We start from the raw sequence: 15,780 nt of genomic DNA, 5'->3' as shown, positions 1-15,780 counted from the left end.
ATGTGTACTCATACTGGTCAGCTCTTTCCACCACAGCCCCTGCCCTCCAAGTATGGCACAGAAACAAAGGGCTTCTGAGCCCTGGGGTGGGACAAGGCATTCCCTTGAGCTGTCTCTGCAAAGGACAATGCCATTTTTCATTCCTGTGTGATCCTGATTTTAAAGATGAGCATGATTTCTACAGAAAGGTGGCGAGATGGTAGGAACAGGGTTCCAGCACTTCACTGACCATTTTGTTCTCTTTAGGGTGATGCTGGGGAGGAACTTCCTGGCCCTCCTGAACCTTCTGGGCCTGTTGGACCCACGGTGAGATTCCCATCCAGGCTTGTCACACACATAGGTGTAAGACCAGGGATGCAGCCAAAACAGCCACAGGCTGAGGACTCTCCTTTTTGGCCCCCAGAGTATCTTGCAGTCAGACCCCAGGGCTTTCTGCCTCTACTAGGACTCTGCAGTGTGCAGCAGCAGAATTGATTTCTATCCAGTTTAAATCCTGTACCTTGAGTGTCCCAGAAGTTCTTTGAACTCAACAATTCCCAAACTGGACTCATTACCCATGCCCCAGACCTGCTTCTCCTCCTGGGTTCCCCATCTCTGGGAATGGCACCCCATCTACCTGGTCACCAAGAAAGAAATATCCGTGAGTGGTCCTCTCCCTTCCCCAGCCCTGTCCAGTGTGTCCCCAAGTCCCCCAAGTCTAGCTGTGCAGTGCCTCCTCCTCCTCTCTTGGGCGATGGCACCAGCCTCCTAACTGGTCTCTCTGCCTCCATATCACCACTTCCCTTCCCCCACACACATGTGCCCACCACTGTGACCTTCCTAAACATAGCTGTAACCCCCAAACCCAGCTCTTCTTGGTGCCTCTCGGGGGTGCTCAGTACACACACATTCAATGAATGAATTAGGCCCTGCCTGGTTCCTGTCTTCAGGAATTAAGTGCCGGAAAGGTGTTTTAAAGATTCCCCTTGTTCTTCGGATACGTTGGTGCCATTCAGATATGCACTGTGGGCTCTCTGGGTGCTCGGCCTCCTCCTGGACTCCGGGCACCCAATGTGTCTCAGGTTTGGGCTGGCTCTTGAGGAGCCCTAGTTTAGCGGAGCTGACGGACACACACACAACTAAGCTTCAAGTCAGGTGGTCCTAGCATCTCACTGAGACCTTGACAGAGGCTAGTAGGAGCACCGAGGAGGGAGAGAATTCTGCCTGGAAACGGGGTAGGGAGGGCTTTGTGGAGGAGGAGACTGCGGAACCAGGCCTTGAAGGATGAGTCGGGAATTGAAAGGCAGGAAAGGAGGCCGAGGACATGAGTGGGCTGCACAGCTGGGAGGCAGCAAGGGAGAAGGGTAGCTGTAGAGGGGAGTGAGAGAAAAGTCAGAGAGAAAATGGGGAGCAGAAGTTATCGGGCTACAGGATATAGGAAAAATTTCCCCATTTTGGAGAAAACTTTCAGTGATGTGGCTGTCCTTGGAGTCTGGCAGTTAAATGCAAGTTGTGGAAATTTCTTCTCTCTCCAGGCAGGAGCAGAGGCAGAGGGCTCTGGCCTGGGCTGGGGCTCGGACGTCGGCTCTGGTTCTGGTGACCTGGTGGGCAGTGAGGAGCTGCTGAGAGTGAGTGTGAAGGAGGACACCACCTGGTGTCTGGGACTGCCTTCAAAATAACCCCAGAGGGAGGGATGCAGGGGCCGGGGACAGATGAAACCGGATTGGCCACTGCTGGGGTTGCCAGCAGTGAGCTCATGGGGGTTCATTCTACTTTTCCCTGTACTTGTATATACGTTTGAAATTGTCCACTTTGATCAGTTGCATTGTAAGTGAGTACGAGCCTACTTTTATCTTCAGGACCTCCTCGCCCCACCTTCTTCCTTTCCCTGGTGGGCTTCTTGAGCAGGCTGCCCTGCAGCAGGTGTGCCCAGTGCCCTTCACCTCTGCCAATTGGCTTTCGATCCTCCCTCCCCCTCCTCTCACCCTATTCATTAAAGAGACCTGCTGGCCTTGTCTCTGAGTGGCTAGTCTACTTCAGCTTCCAGAACCTTCCTGAAATCTCCTTCCCTTACGCATCCCCTCCCTGCCTCCCTCTCCAGACTACTCTTTCTCTTTGGTGTCTCTTGCTCTTCTGGCCTCCTGCCAAGACTGGGGCTCCACCAGTCCTTTCTGAAATTGCCCCCTGGGGAGCTTCTTCCTTCTTTAGCTGCAGCTGGTGCCTCTGTCCCTGAGCGCCTGTGCCGAATCCCTGGTTGAAAGCTCCACTTGGCTGCCCCTCTGCCCGCTCCTCATGGCCAGGGCTAGAAGGGTTCTGGACTCCGTGGTTAAATGGAATGGGAGCCAAATGAATCTCCCAACCTGGTGGGATCAGCCAACCCAGCAATGGGCTAAAAACACTAGTGCACTTCAGAAAGAGTTTTAAAAACAAGGCTACACCACAAGAAGTTTTGTTTGTTTGTTTGTTTGTTTTTTTGAGATGGAGTCTTGCTCTGTCGCCCAGGCTGGAGTGCAGTGGCGTGGTCTCGGCTCACTGCAAGCTCCACCTCCGGGGTTTACTTACGCCACTCTCCTGCCTCAGCCTCCCGAGTAGCTGGGACTACAGACGCCCACCACCACGCCCGGCTAATTTTTTGTGTTTTTAGTAGAGACAGGCAGGTTTTCACCATGTTAGCCAGGATGGTCTCGATCGCCTGACCTCGTGATCTGCCCTGACTGACCTCACAGTTAATTAGAAAACTAAGTTCACCAGAGCACCTCTCAGAATTCCAACTAATTGGGTCTTTCTTGTATTCAGCGTTTTGGGAGAAAACACGATATGATAGGCTCAGAAAGACCAAGATTCGAATCCCAGTTCTCCTACTAATTAGCTGTGTGTCTGAGAGCCCTTGAGTCGCATGGTCTCACTGAGCCTCAGTTTCCCCATCTGCAAAGTGGGAACACCAAACCCTACACGTAGGATTGTTGTAAGAATTTGAGAGATTGTATGAAGCACATATTCAGTATCTCATTCGGTATTGCCCCACTGTTTCTAACAGAGTCTCTGTGTTTTTAGGGTCCTCCAGGACCCCCAGGGCCACCTGGCTTACCTGGGATTCCAGGAAAACCAGGAACTGATGTTTTCATGGGACCCCCTGGATCTCCTGGAGAGGATGGACCCGCTGGTGAACCTGGGCCCCCGGTGAGTGACTGAAGTCTTCTCCCCATCTCTGCGGCTGTGGGGCTTCCTTTCGCTGGGGAGGGGTGTACAGATTGCAAAACCCAGCACTGTCCAAGGTTCGCGATGGGGAGAGAGCAGCTAGCTGTTTGTAAACAGAAATCCTCCTCATCTGAGTCATTGCTGAGATTCGAAAGAAGCAGCAGCCAAGAAAAACATCATCCTACATATTGTTTTGCTGCTTTATCATAGTCAATACAGATGGTCCCCTACTTACGAATGGTTCAGCTTAAGACGTTTTTGACTTTACAGTGGTGCAAAGTGATACGCATTCAGTAGAGACTTTACCTTGAGTACCCATACAGCTATTCTGTTTTCACTTTCAACACTTTATTATAAAATAGGCTTTGTGTTTGATGACTTTGCCCAACTATAGGCTAATGGAAGTGTTCTGAGTATGTTTAAGTTAGGCTAGGCTAAGCTATGATGTTCAGTAGATTAGGTGTATTAAATGCATTTTGGACTTAAGATATTTTCAATTTGCAATTGGTTTATCAGATGTAGCCCCATTGTAAGTCACGAAGTGTCTGTACAGGAAACACAGATTCATAAAGAATCTTGGAATCATAGGCCATCAGGGCTGGGCCTGGGGTAGGAGACCCTTGGAGACCATCTGGTCCAACCCTGTCTCTAACTTCCCCATAGAGGAGGAAATGTAATCCAGAGAGTGAAGGACAGTTAGCCACAGGTGCACAGTCAGCAGTGACCCAGCCTGGGCCAAGGACTGGGTTCCTGCCTTATACCTGACATGAGGCCCTGGGCCCACCAGCCTCACCTGCCTCCCAACCCTGCCCTCCTTTTCTAGCAAGCGTGTGTATGTGATTCTTAGCAGAAATGTTGTGGGTTGATTGTCACTGATGTTCCCCAGGGCCCTGAGGGACAGCCTGGAGTTGATGGAGCCACTGGCCTTCCCGGGATGAAAGGGGAGAAGGTATGGGGAACACGGGGGCGGGGGGTCCCACCACATGGGAGCCACCAGGCCCACACTACTCTCTCTGACCCCTAAGCCTGACCTTGCCTCTTACGTGACTGACCCCCTGGCCTCCTGAAATCCCCTGCTGGCCACTTCTGCTGGATGTCCCTGTCATGGGACTCATGATGCCTAAGCCTGAACTCAGCACCTTCCCTGCCCACTCTTGTCTGCCCCTAGCTTCAGTGAATGGTGTTGCCATCTACCTGGTCACCTGGAGCCAGAAATGGAATCTTCTCTAACTCCTCCTTCCCTCCCTTTCCTGCTGTGATTGGTCAGTGCCAAGATGGCCCAGTCTGACTTCCACATCTCTCACTTTTCTCTCCCCACTGAGCTGAACTCATCTCTTCTCACTCACACGGTGGCCTTGGGCTCCCCGTCGCTGTCCCATTCTCTCCACCCACCCTCCAGCCTCCTGCCCAGTTCACCTTCCTGTAGTAGGCTCTCGTCAGCCCCTGCCCTGGCTCCTGAGAAAAGATCAAGGGCTCCACTGCCTGCAGGACACACTCTAGCTCTGTGCAGACATCTGGCCCTTCCTGATTCACACAAGCTGCCTCTCTAGCTCATCCCCCAACTCCTCACACGGCCTCTTGGCCAGTGGGCTGGTTCTGCCCAAATGCTCTGGGTGCGCTCTTCCCTTCTGGCCTCCTGGCCTTTGCACATGGTTTTCTCCCTATTTGGGATGTCCTTTTCCTTTTCTCATCTTCCAAGACCCAGTTCACATACATCCTCTGGGGAGCTCTCCCTGACTCATTATGAGCAGAAGGCGCCCCTCCTTCCTCCCCTTTCTATGAGCATCATAGGAAGTTCTCATGCTACTGAGAACCTCCCTAGTCAGTGACACTAAAGGTGTTAGCTTACCTGTCTGCTCCTCACCCCCACCCTGACATAGAGCATGTAGTACTGCCTCTCTCTCCTTAGAACCTAGCACAGGCCTCTATTAGTGTTTGATGCGTGAATGAAACTTCCTTCAGACACCATTAGTCTACTTTTCCCAGAGTCTGGCCTGCCTTCATCCTCTTCATTCTCTGTCTGTAAGCTGGCCCTGCCTCCTGTCTGCAAGTCTGTGCTGGTGCTACCTGGGGTATGTATGTGTAGGGGGTGGTTCCTGCCTCTGCAGTGTTCCCAGCTTGATGAGATAAGCCATGTCTGTCAAAGGAAGGCAATAAAGACAAGGTGAGCCCTGTGCTAGGGATGCGATCAGTGGGTTTTACTGGGGTCTAGAGGAGGAAGAGAGATCTCAGCTGGGATCGGAAGTGGGGCCTTCTGTGAACCTCTCATGGATAAAGACGTGGAAAATGCTGACTCTGTAGACAACGCCATCATCACTGAACTGAATTTCTAGTTTCCGTCAGCTCTGGAGTATGTTTATTTTAATTGGAGCCACAACTCAATTTTCGTGGAAAGCTTATTTCTCAGAAAAAGATACAATTGTCAAGCTTTATAGAACTCATTTTACATGTACCAACAGTTTCATAAGAAATTAAATTTTGCAGGAAGCACCACAGACCTACACCCTTCTTACCTGTTCTTCTTCCAGGCTTCCCCCCACCCACCCACACACACCCCTCCCATACTCTGTCTCAAACTTAAAGATACCCACACCCACAACTGCATACAAAACACCCTTGCACACGCACTCTGCAGCTGCTTGAAGAATCAGCAGTGCACGGAGCAGCAGGCTTGCCTAGGGTGAATGTTGGAGATCAACCACATTTGTTCCTGAAATTTGCTATGCATCTCAATTTGTTGCACTGTGCACATATGAGGTTTTCTGATCAAGTAAAAGCAGACTTGGAAGAACTTGGAAATTTGCATCTGGAGAGCTGGCAGGAAACCTTGCACATGATATTCACCTTAAAAACAAAACAAAACCAAAAAAAGCCCCCAATAAACCAAGTTGCATATTCAGTATGTAAAATAACAAAAAATGTGCTAAAGGAAATGAACAGCTTCAGGGCTGTAATAGATCATAAGATCCAATGATTCATTTGATCTTTGACTCCCCATCAACAATATCTGTCCTTCAACTTGCATACCTGCAGTGACAAGGAACTCATCTCCTGCCCAGGCAGTGCCTTGCACCGTTGGATAGATCCACTTGTAGGGAAGTCTTTCCATTTGCTGTGGTGAAATCAGCCTCCTTTCTCTTTAACACAGCCCATAGACCAATCTAGGCAGTTATCTAAAATGGAGTTTTCCCTACAAAGAATAAGGTTCAGGTTATTTAGCTGGAAAAAAAATGTTTTTTATATAATAATAATTATTATAAAATATGAGATTCAGATCAAAATATGATGCTCATTAAGAATTCATCAAATATCTTAAGTATGAGCTAAGCTATGAGGACACAAAGGCATAAGAATGATATAACAGGCTGGGTGCGGTGGCTCACACCTCTAATCCCAGCACTTTGGGAGGCTGAGATGGGCAGATCATGAGGTCAGGAGTTCAAGACCAGCTTGACCAACATGGTGGAACTTCGTCTCTACTGAAAATACAAAAATTAGCCGGGCGCGGTGGCACACACCTGTAATCCCAGCTGCTCGGGAGGCTGAGGCTGGAGAATCGCTTGAACCCAGGAGCCAGAGGTTGCAGTGAGCCGAGATTACGCCACTGCACTTCAGCCTGGGTGACAGGGTGAGACTCCGTCTCTAAAAAAAATTAAAAAAAGATTGATGCAACAGACTTGGGGGAAAGGGTGGGAGGGGGTGAGGGATAAAAGACTACAGATTGGGTACAGTATACACTGCTTAGGTGATGGGTGCACCAAAATCTCAGAAATCACCACTAAAGAACTTACTCACGTAACCAAACACCATCTGTTCCCCAAAAAGCCTATTGAAATTATACAAATTAAAATATTTTTTAAATGATACCTCAAAAAGAATTTATCAAATAGATTATTCTATGCTGAGTTCAATGATAGAAATATTCCTTACTTTATTTTTCCCAAGTCAAGATGAGCAACTAACTCTTAAGATCTTTAGCTCAAGAAGGAATAGGTGAGGAGTAGCCTGCTTTCCCAGCAGCAGAATGTTTCTAGAAAGAATGCAGAAGAACTTGCTGGAGAAGATGGATCTCCGAAAAATCATTCCTTTCTGCTTTTGCACTGCATATTCTGCCATTCAGTTCTTCGGAACACACCTAGTATTAACAGTTGTTGTTGATTTTCTACTTTCAGAATCTAAGTCATTCATGTTATTCTGCAGTCTCAAAAGGTACTGGGACACCCAGGCAGAGTTTGTGCTTGGAAATTTTCTTCAGTGTCCAGAATTACTGAGGAATGCTGAATTGCCAGTAATTGCCTTTGAGTAATTTCACTGAGCTGCCAAACTGTCATTGTAAAATCAGCTTCTGTCTTTTCTGTTGATGTAAGAGAAATACAATTAAATCATCCTCACCTTCCCTGTCTCCAAGAAATCCCAATTGGTCTTTGAACAATTCTCTAAACCTTGTATAAGAAAGAATAGAGAAGTAAGCTGCTTTTGCCTAGGATGCAGTAATGGGTTTAGACCTTCTAACAACATGTTTAAATGAAACACTGAAATAGTTGCCTAATTTCCTATTTTATATCTTCTTTCATCATCAGAAGTGTTTGGTTCAACATCCGGATTATAGGCCTCCATAAAATCAAATAGATGGCTGGGTACCGTGGCTCACACCTGTAATCCCAGCACTTCAGTAAGCCGAGGTGGGTGGATCACCTGAGGTCAGGAGTTTGAGACCAGCCTGGTCAACATGGCAAAACCCCATCTCTACTAAAAATACAAAAAATTAGCTGGGCGTGGTGGTGGGCACCTGTAATCCCAGCTACTCGGGAGGCTGAGGCAGGAGAATCACCTGAACCCAGGAGGCTGGGGTTGCAGTGAGCTGAGATCGTGCCATTGCACTCCAGCCTGGGCAACAAGAGCAAAACTCCATCTCAAAAAAAAAAAAAAAAAAAAAAAATCAAATAGACCATAGTCAATTGTAACAGAAAAGAAACTGGTTATCAGTGTTACAAACAGCAGAAGGAAAACCAACAGACATCCACGAGGCAGTAAGATGTGCTGTCTCAGAAGCCACACAAGCAAAAAGAATTCTCATCTCCATTAGGTTCTTTGAGGTTCCTGTGTGCTGAAATTGAGTAATGTCCTTAGAAAATCCAATTCACCACAGTAAGCCAACACTTTGAATCAATTCTAAACCACGATGTTGTAACAGACAGCACTATTGTACCTCATTCCTTTGCAATGTTTCCATTAGTGAACTGATACCTTCATATTTCATCACTTTTAAAACCATACTTGCAGCTCTGCTATTTGGAATTCCAAGATTGCATGCATGCCCTCACTGCACAAAAATTCTCTCACTAAGATATAATGTACAACTCCAACATCACCATTTTGGGAATAGGAGCCTTCCCTTAGCCTGTTCATTGGAACTCCTCCTTTTCACCCTGCCTGTTCACATAAGTTCCAGTAAGGTGGACTCTTCTACCCACAAGTTAATCTACTCGTGTTCCAAGCTGATGGCCATCTTATCTGTGAGTCAATGGAATGGATTCGAATACTCTCTTTTTACCATGTCTAAGCTGGATAAAATCATCTAAGACCGTAAACCAAGGCCCATGATATCTTCTAGAACTTCCTTTGAAACTCTATAAGATGCCGTCTTGATTGGAAAGGAATGAGGAAGGCAACTGAAACAATTCAGTTTTTCACTTTATGGACATAATTTTCTGTAACAAGATCAGCCGGCCACGCAGCTACAAGGTTTTTAGAGGGAGGCTACTTTAGTTTCTGTTTCACAACAATCCTGATGGTAGTTTGACTTGTTACTGAAAAGATGCACAAGATTGGCACTTTCATTGAGGACAGATTGCAGTGGGCAGCCAGCAACAAGCCAATCATACCCAAGAGAAGCAGACAGCAACTGTAGCCTCTGGGTTAGGCAGTAAAATGGGCATCCAGTTATTGGAGTCATGTTTCCGCTGCAGGTGGAAGATCACGCTTAGTTTCTCCCTGGCGAGGCTGGCCAGCAGGGAGGTGACAGAGCCTAGTTGCTGTCACTTCCTTCACCGAGCACACCTTCTCCTCCCACCTCCCCAGAATGGCTGGAGTGTCCCTGCTGGCTCCTTTGCTACAGAGGCACCAACTTTCCATGAAGCTGCCCCTGGAGACCTTATGAAGGGCTTTGCTTGCAGAAATTCCTTGCCTCTCCAGCCTCAGAGCCTGCCTCCAGAGCCTGGTGCCTCACCTGGAAGCCCAGACCACCCTCAGCCCCTGTGATCCCCATTCCTAGGCCAAGAACTGGGTAGTGTGTCCCAATAGGAAAACACTGCAAGAGATGCGACCTTTCCCATGCTCCACGCATGCCCCCAGACGAGAGGCATTTGTCTTCCTCCAGCATCAGGTGGAAACCCTCACCTAGCAAACCCATGAACCTCACCCATGGGAGCAGCCAGTTCCATGAGGAAGGTTATCACAGCTACCAAGCAAACGGCATGGGCTTGAGTCTGTGAAGGAGAAAGGGGGAGATTGTTGCGTGGTGGTTGCCTGTTGTATGCAGGCAGTTTTGCGGACACGTCATGGCCTCATCTTTCTCATCTATCCTGAGAACTTTGCTTAGGCTCATACTCAACTAGAGTCCCAAAGATTCAGAGCTGGAAGGAACCTGCAAATTGCTTTAGTCCCTGGTTTTCTGTGCCCTGGCAGAGCCATGGGACTTTGTGGAAGTGCCATAGGGCTGGTAGGTGAGGGACAGAACAACTCTACTTCAAGCATTTATTAAAATTAAAATTAAATTTTAATTATAAAAGTAATATATGAATATAGTTTTCATTGCCTCCTGTGTCCTATTTCCTCTTTAATTATTTTTGTTAGAGTAAGTCCTCCAGTCATATTTTCACAGACTGTCTGTAGATGGCAAACTTTCTGAGACCCTGGATTTTTTAAAATGTTTTTATTTTCTTATTTGGTTGAGTATAGAATTCTGGGTTGAAAGTCATTTGCCTTTGATGATTTGAAGATGATCAACATCATCTTCCAACATCCGGTGTTGCCAACACAAAGTCAGATTCACTCTGGTTCTCACTCTATTGGAGGTCATCTGATTTTTCTCTTTGGCAAATTTGGGGATTTATTTTTCTTTATTCTTGGTGTTTAAAAATTCCTCTGCTTTGTTACTAAATGTGGATTATTGTTTTTATTTTATTTTTATTTTTTAATTTATTTTTATTTATTATTATTATTTTTTGAGACGGAGTCACGCAGTGGTGCGATCTTGGCTCACTGCAACCTCCTCCTGGGTTCAAACAATTCTCCTGCCTCAGCCTCCTGAGTAGCTGGGATTACAGGTGCACACCACCACACCCAGCTAACTTTTGTATTTTTAGTAGAGACGGGGTTTCACCATGTTGGCCAGGCTGGTGTCAAACTCCTGACCTTGTGATCTGCCCACCTCAGCCTCCCAAAGTGCTGGGATTACAGGCCTGAGCCACCACGCCTGGCCAGTGTGAATTATTTTTTAAATGTATTCTTTCATTTATCCTTCTTGGTACTCTATGGACTTTTTTTTGGGGGGAGGGTGCCTTTTAATCTGGAGACTTCTGTGTTTTTTCAGAAAATTTAAACACTGCATTCCTTCTTTCTCTTCATTCTCTTCTCTGCCACTCCAATTAAACCGATGTTGGAACTTCTGATTGTGGCTTCTATCTCTCTTACTACTTTGTCATTCTGTCTAGGTCTTTTTACCCTCTTGTGTTGCTTTCTGGGAGAATTCTGTAGCCTGATCACTGTATTAATTCTCTCTTCAGGTGTGTCTATTCTGTTATGCAGTCCTTCTGCAGAGTTCTGCATTTTGACAGTTTTCTATTTATAATTTCCAAGATCTCTAATTGGTTCTTTATCATAACCACTGTTTTTATTTCATAATAGCGTGTCTTTGTTTCATGGCTATGTTATCCTCCCTTTTCTCTGTGAGAACGTGTGTCTTATACTCAATGTCCTGATTGGATTGTTTTCTTAACTCCATTTCCTTGGATGTAAATTCTGTAGTTGACTTAGTTGTTTCTCAAAGTATTGCCTTGCCTCAGATGTTTGTGTTTATTTCTTGTGTGTTTACTTGTGAAACTGGGATCCTGCCTGAGTCTGTTTTCTGCCTCTGTTGGTGCAGACTGTTGGGAGGTGGGCAGTAGCCCCTTCTGAGACATGCAGGGTTCAGGAAGGGGGTGGAAGGAATAAGATGTGCCATCAGGCAGGGCACCTCAGCAGCTGATCTTCCGCGTGTAGGGTGCCCTTGGACCTCACAGAGTTTCCTAGTCATCTGGGGCTCTGCCCTATGTCTTTGGCCCAATAAACAACTCTTGTTTTTCTAAAATTAAGGTACCCATATTTTCTCCTTGGCAGGAGTGAGGGTGGGAGGGGAGGGGAGATGGGCAGGGCTGGATGGCTAGCCTGCTGCAGAATTTCAACCTGTCTCCCTTCTGGGGCCCAGGGGCCACATCATGCACCTGACTTCCATTACGGCTTCGCAGCAGACTTTTCTCCCTGTGGTTTCTCTTGATAGCTGAGGACCCTGTCTTCAACTTCCCTGTTTTCCCTTTGGCATTTCTATTTTGGATCTAATGCGACTCTCCATCTTATTTTTGAGCATGGCTATTTTAGAACTATCCATTCTCTCATCTCCATGGATTTGATATAAGGAGGAGACTATAGCCCAGGAACAAAAATGACTCGGGGGGAAGGACATAGTCTTTGATGGCTGGTACATCAGCATCTCTCTCAGGACCTCCTGTGTGGCTATGCAATTGCTGACTTCATCTCTTGCAGGTGCATTTGTGGTTTCCTCAGAGATTCTCCATCTGGGGGCCCCCTACCACAGTCCTCTGATGTAGGCCACTGTCCCCATTGCTGACCACTCCTGACCGCCTGCCTGCTTTGGTCCTCTCCTCTGCTTGGAGCTCACAGCCGACTCCCTTCTGTGAGATCTGCATCTAACCCCCCAGGAAACTGTAGTGTGGTCCCCACTGGGCGTGGACATGCAACCTGCTCTAATGCAACTCCTCCCCAATTCTGTCTTCTGGGGACTACTCCAGCCAGCTTTGGGTCTTTAGATCTTTCCACAAGAGAGCCAGTCATCATCCCCCATATATCCAGAAGTCTAGGAGATACATTTCAGATCTTGAAGCCCTTTCCCTCACTTTAGAGTGGGTGAAGTACCCTCTACCTCCGTCATGGGAAGGGTGGGGAAGGGGACCACTCCAGTCCACTGGCAGCTCTCCAAGCGAAGTCTTCTATGATCTCTCCCTCGTTAATCTTTAACTTCTCTGGTTTACTCTTGAGGTAGGTGATGAGCTGATGGTTGAAAAGTGGATTTCACAAGCTTTCAGCATGACCTGCCCAACAGACTGGCACCTATTGTAATGTGTTTGGTTTGGAGACACCAATCTGAGACAGAATGAGTCCTATTTTAATATCCCGTTACCTAAGAGTCCATAATTGTGCATTGTCTTCAGAACATACCTAATGAGATATGCATTAATTGGTCCTTGTTTTTGTTTTTGTTTTTGTTTTTTTCAGGGAGCAAGAGGGCCTAATGGCTCAGTTGGTGAAAAGGTAAAAAAAAAAAAAAAAAAAAAAAAAAGAGCTTTCTTCTCCCTCCTCCCCTTTCTTTGAGTTTACTATAGTGGGACTGCTGGGCTGGAATATTGAACATATAAATGTCGTGGAACAGAGAGGAACACATCTCAAAGGAATTGCTCAGAGAAGGCAGAACAGCTGGGGATGATGGGGAGTAAACACCCTTCAATGTTTTCTCCTTCCTCACTCCTCCCTCCAAATGCATTCAAATGAGTGCATCAGCTTATCTCCAAGTGAAATGTCAATTAGCAAGACAGCTGTTTCTGTACCATTAAGCGGTACCGATTGGAGAATTCATCAACCTAATTAACTTCAAAGTGTGATTTTCTGATTCAGGCGTGCATGTTGTTCCTTCCATGAGTGAACCCAGGGCTGGATAATCAGCCTGCCCTCTTTCCTACAGGGTGACCCTGGCAACAGAGGCTTACCTGGACCCCCGGGGAAAAAGGGACAAGCTGGCCCTCCTGGGGTCATGGGACCCCCAGGGCCTCCTGGACCCCCTGGGCCCCCAGGCCCTGGATGCACAATGGGACTTGGATTTGAGGTACTTTTCCCCTTTTCTGTGGTTATAAAAATGATGTGTACTAAGGGCTACTGGAAAGACCAGCTAGCTAAACCCTGGTCTCAGGGCAGAGGCTGTGTGGATTCCCCTGTGAGCCGCCAGCTTCCAACACCACACCTGGCACAAGTAGATGCCCAGGAACTGGATCTGAAATTCTCATTCTTGCTCCTTCCCCAGGATACTGAAGGCTCTGGAAGCACCCAGCTATTGAATGAACCCAAACTCTCCAGACCAATGGCTGCAATCGTAGGTCACCTCTGAAACCTTCATTATGAGGGTTGTCACACTGTCACACTACAGTGAGGAAGCTATGGGCTGCATCCCGGCTCTGCCACTTTCAATAACTCACCTTCTCTGTGCCTCCAGCCCCCAGCTGTGCAATAGGGAAATGAGATGCTCTTTACAGCTTGTGTCTTTGAGGAGCAGTGTAGAAGTTTTGCAGAAAACATGATGTGGGAAGAGAACTTGAAAATCATTTTTATCTCTCTTCATCTATTTCTCTCTCTCCCTCTGCCTCTTCTGTCTCTTACCTCTAAGCATCTCTACTTTATTTCCTCCCTCTGGTTGCCCCATTCAATGCACACACTTTGCCCCAGGTCAAAGCCCTGTGCTCCTGGCAGGTGCCCCTCCCTACTGCCTCCAGCCCCTGGCAGGTGTTGTCCATCTCCTGCCACGATGTGATACGGGCTCTCAGGAAGACCGATCCCCTGGATTTCATTCTCTTTGTTAAATGGGACCCAGAGCTGAGCCCTTCAGTCTAGCACAGATTCAGGGTCAAGAGGACCCTCACCCAGTGCTGGGAGAGGGCTGCTGATTCTCTCACTCTGTGGGGTGTTGCTTCCTTCTGACTCCAGAAGGGGTATTTTTCGCTTATCCTTGGTTCCCATTGCCTGGGACAAAATAAGCATGAAAACTTAGGGGGAGATGGTGAGACAAGAGGCTAGATGGAGGTGAGCAAAGTGACTAGAAGAATATTTATGTTTGTTTATTTTTTCAGGGTCCCAAAGGAGAGAAAGGAGACCAGGGACCCAAGGTGAGGTCACAGAGCCAAGGTGGGGGTGGGAGGGCTTTCCAGCCTGATTCTAGGAGCATTATACCTGTACAGTGAATTTTTTCTCACTTCTTGCTGCTTTGACCAGGGAGAAAGGGGGATGGATGGAGCCAGTATTGTGGGACCCCCTGGGCCGAGAGGGCCACCTGGGCGCATCGAGGTCTTGTCTAGTGTGAGTATCATCCAGGTCAGAGCTTGTCTACATATTTTCCACCTTTGCCAAAGGGAAGAGAAGGTTGTCCATGACTTCAAAGCTGCTGGCTATGCAGGAGGCATGTAGTCAGTGCCTGGTGTTAGAACTTCCACCTGCCAGCAACTATCTGTTCCTCCCCCAGTTCCACTGTTCTCTCACGTGGTGCTTCCAGATTTGTCTCTTCTGATTAGCAGCATTTGGGGTCAATTGAAAAAACAGGCTGGGAGCAATAGAGATGTTGGGGTCTTGAGGAAGCTCCAGATAAGCAGTGCACACCTTCCCCAGCCAAGTGCAGAGCACATTGAGAAATAAAGCCAAAGATGAGGAGGCAGGCCCAGATACCACCTTGATTACTGATGGAGGTTAGGTGGAAGGCCTTCACCCAGTGGGAAAGCCACATGTTCCTGCCAATCAGACGGACTTGCCCATGGGTTGCCAGATGTGCTTCCCGGAGGCAGGCAGATCTGAAGGAAGGAAGTACGGCTGAGCTGGGCATGCCCCTTGGTGCTTCCCAAACTGCCCATCAGGAAGGTCCCTCCACCTCACCACGGAGGGGGTACAGGAGCTAAGAGAAACCAAGGATTACAGCCTTCATGTCACAGGAAACATCTTTGTGTGCTCCCTTTAGATGGCTCTTTGATGGTCTATTAAAGCTAAAACTAAAAATACCCATTCTCCAAAATTCCACATGGGAAGATGTCCACACAAATGGAGGAAAGCATCCTCTTCCCAACTCTCCTCAACAAGGAAGGCAGTACCTTCATCCTTCAAACCCCCATCACGGTACAGCAATGGCCTATTTACATGTCTCACTCCTCCACCTGCCCTCTGGGGCTTTTTTCTTCTCTGTATCCCCACCACTGGTCTCATAGTGCTGGTTTAATCAGTGTTTGCTGGATGAAATGTTGGGTGTCATTGAATTCTCTATTCCTATAATAAATGCTCTGGCATAAGCACTCATGGACCTGCACTCTGTTTCAGGTCCATGCTAGGCTCTGTGGGTGTAAAGATAAGTAAGGCCAGGCGCAGTGGCTCACACCTATAATCTCAGCACTTTGAGAGGCCGATGCAAGAGGATTGCTTGAGCCCAAGAGCTCAAGACCAGCCTGGGCAACATAGCGAGACCCTGTCTCTGATATTAAAAAGTTTCTATTTTAAAAAATTAAAAATAAAGATAAGTAAGAC

At 47.5% G+C, this 15,780-nt stretch overlaps 1 protein-coding gene across 1 annotated transcript in view; it reads left to right on the top strand.

Moving 5' to 3' along the window:
• The window catches only part of COL15A1 (collagen type XV alpha 1 chain), a 132,204-nt gene that overhangs the window by 82,260 nt on the left and 34,164 nt on the right, over positions 1-15,780 (top strand). The window contains exons 13-21 of the mRNA XM_030794822.1: positions 247-306; positions 1,515-1,607; positions 3,034-3,159; positions 4,064-4,126; positions 12,730-12,765; positions 13,193-13,333; positions 13,529-13,597; positions 14,349-14,384; positions 14,491-14,574. Coding sequence (XP_030650682.1) covers positions 247-306; positions 1,515-1,607; positions 3,034-3,159; positions 4,064-4,126; positions 12,730-12,765; positions 13,193-13,333; positions 13,529-13,597; positions 14,349-14,384; positions 14,491-14,574 — 708 coding nt within the window. The remainder of the gene's footprint in view (positions 1-246; positions 307-1,514; positions 1,608-3,033; positions 3,160-4,063; positions 4,127-12,729; positions 12,766-13,192; positions 13,334-13,528; positions 13,598-14,348; positions 14,385-14,490; positions 14,575-15,780) is intronic.

Source organism: Nomascus leucogenys, chromosome 1a, assembly GCF_006542625.1.
Source record: "Nomascus leucogenys isolate Asia chromosome 1a, Asia_NLE_v1, whole genome shotgun sequence".
Classification (NCBI taxonomy): domain Eukaryota; kingdom Metazoa; phylum Chordata; class Mammalia; order Primates; family Hylobatidae; genus Nomascus; species Nomascus leucogenys.
This window is presented reverse-complemented; position numbering and strand designations above follow the sequence as displayed.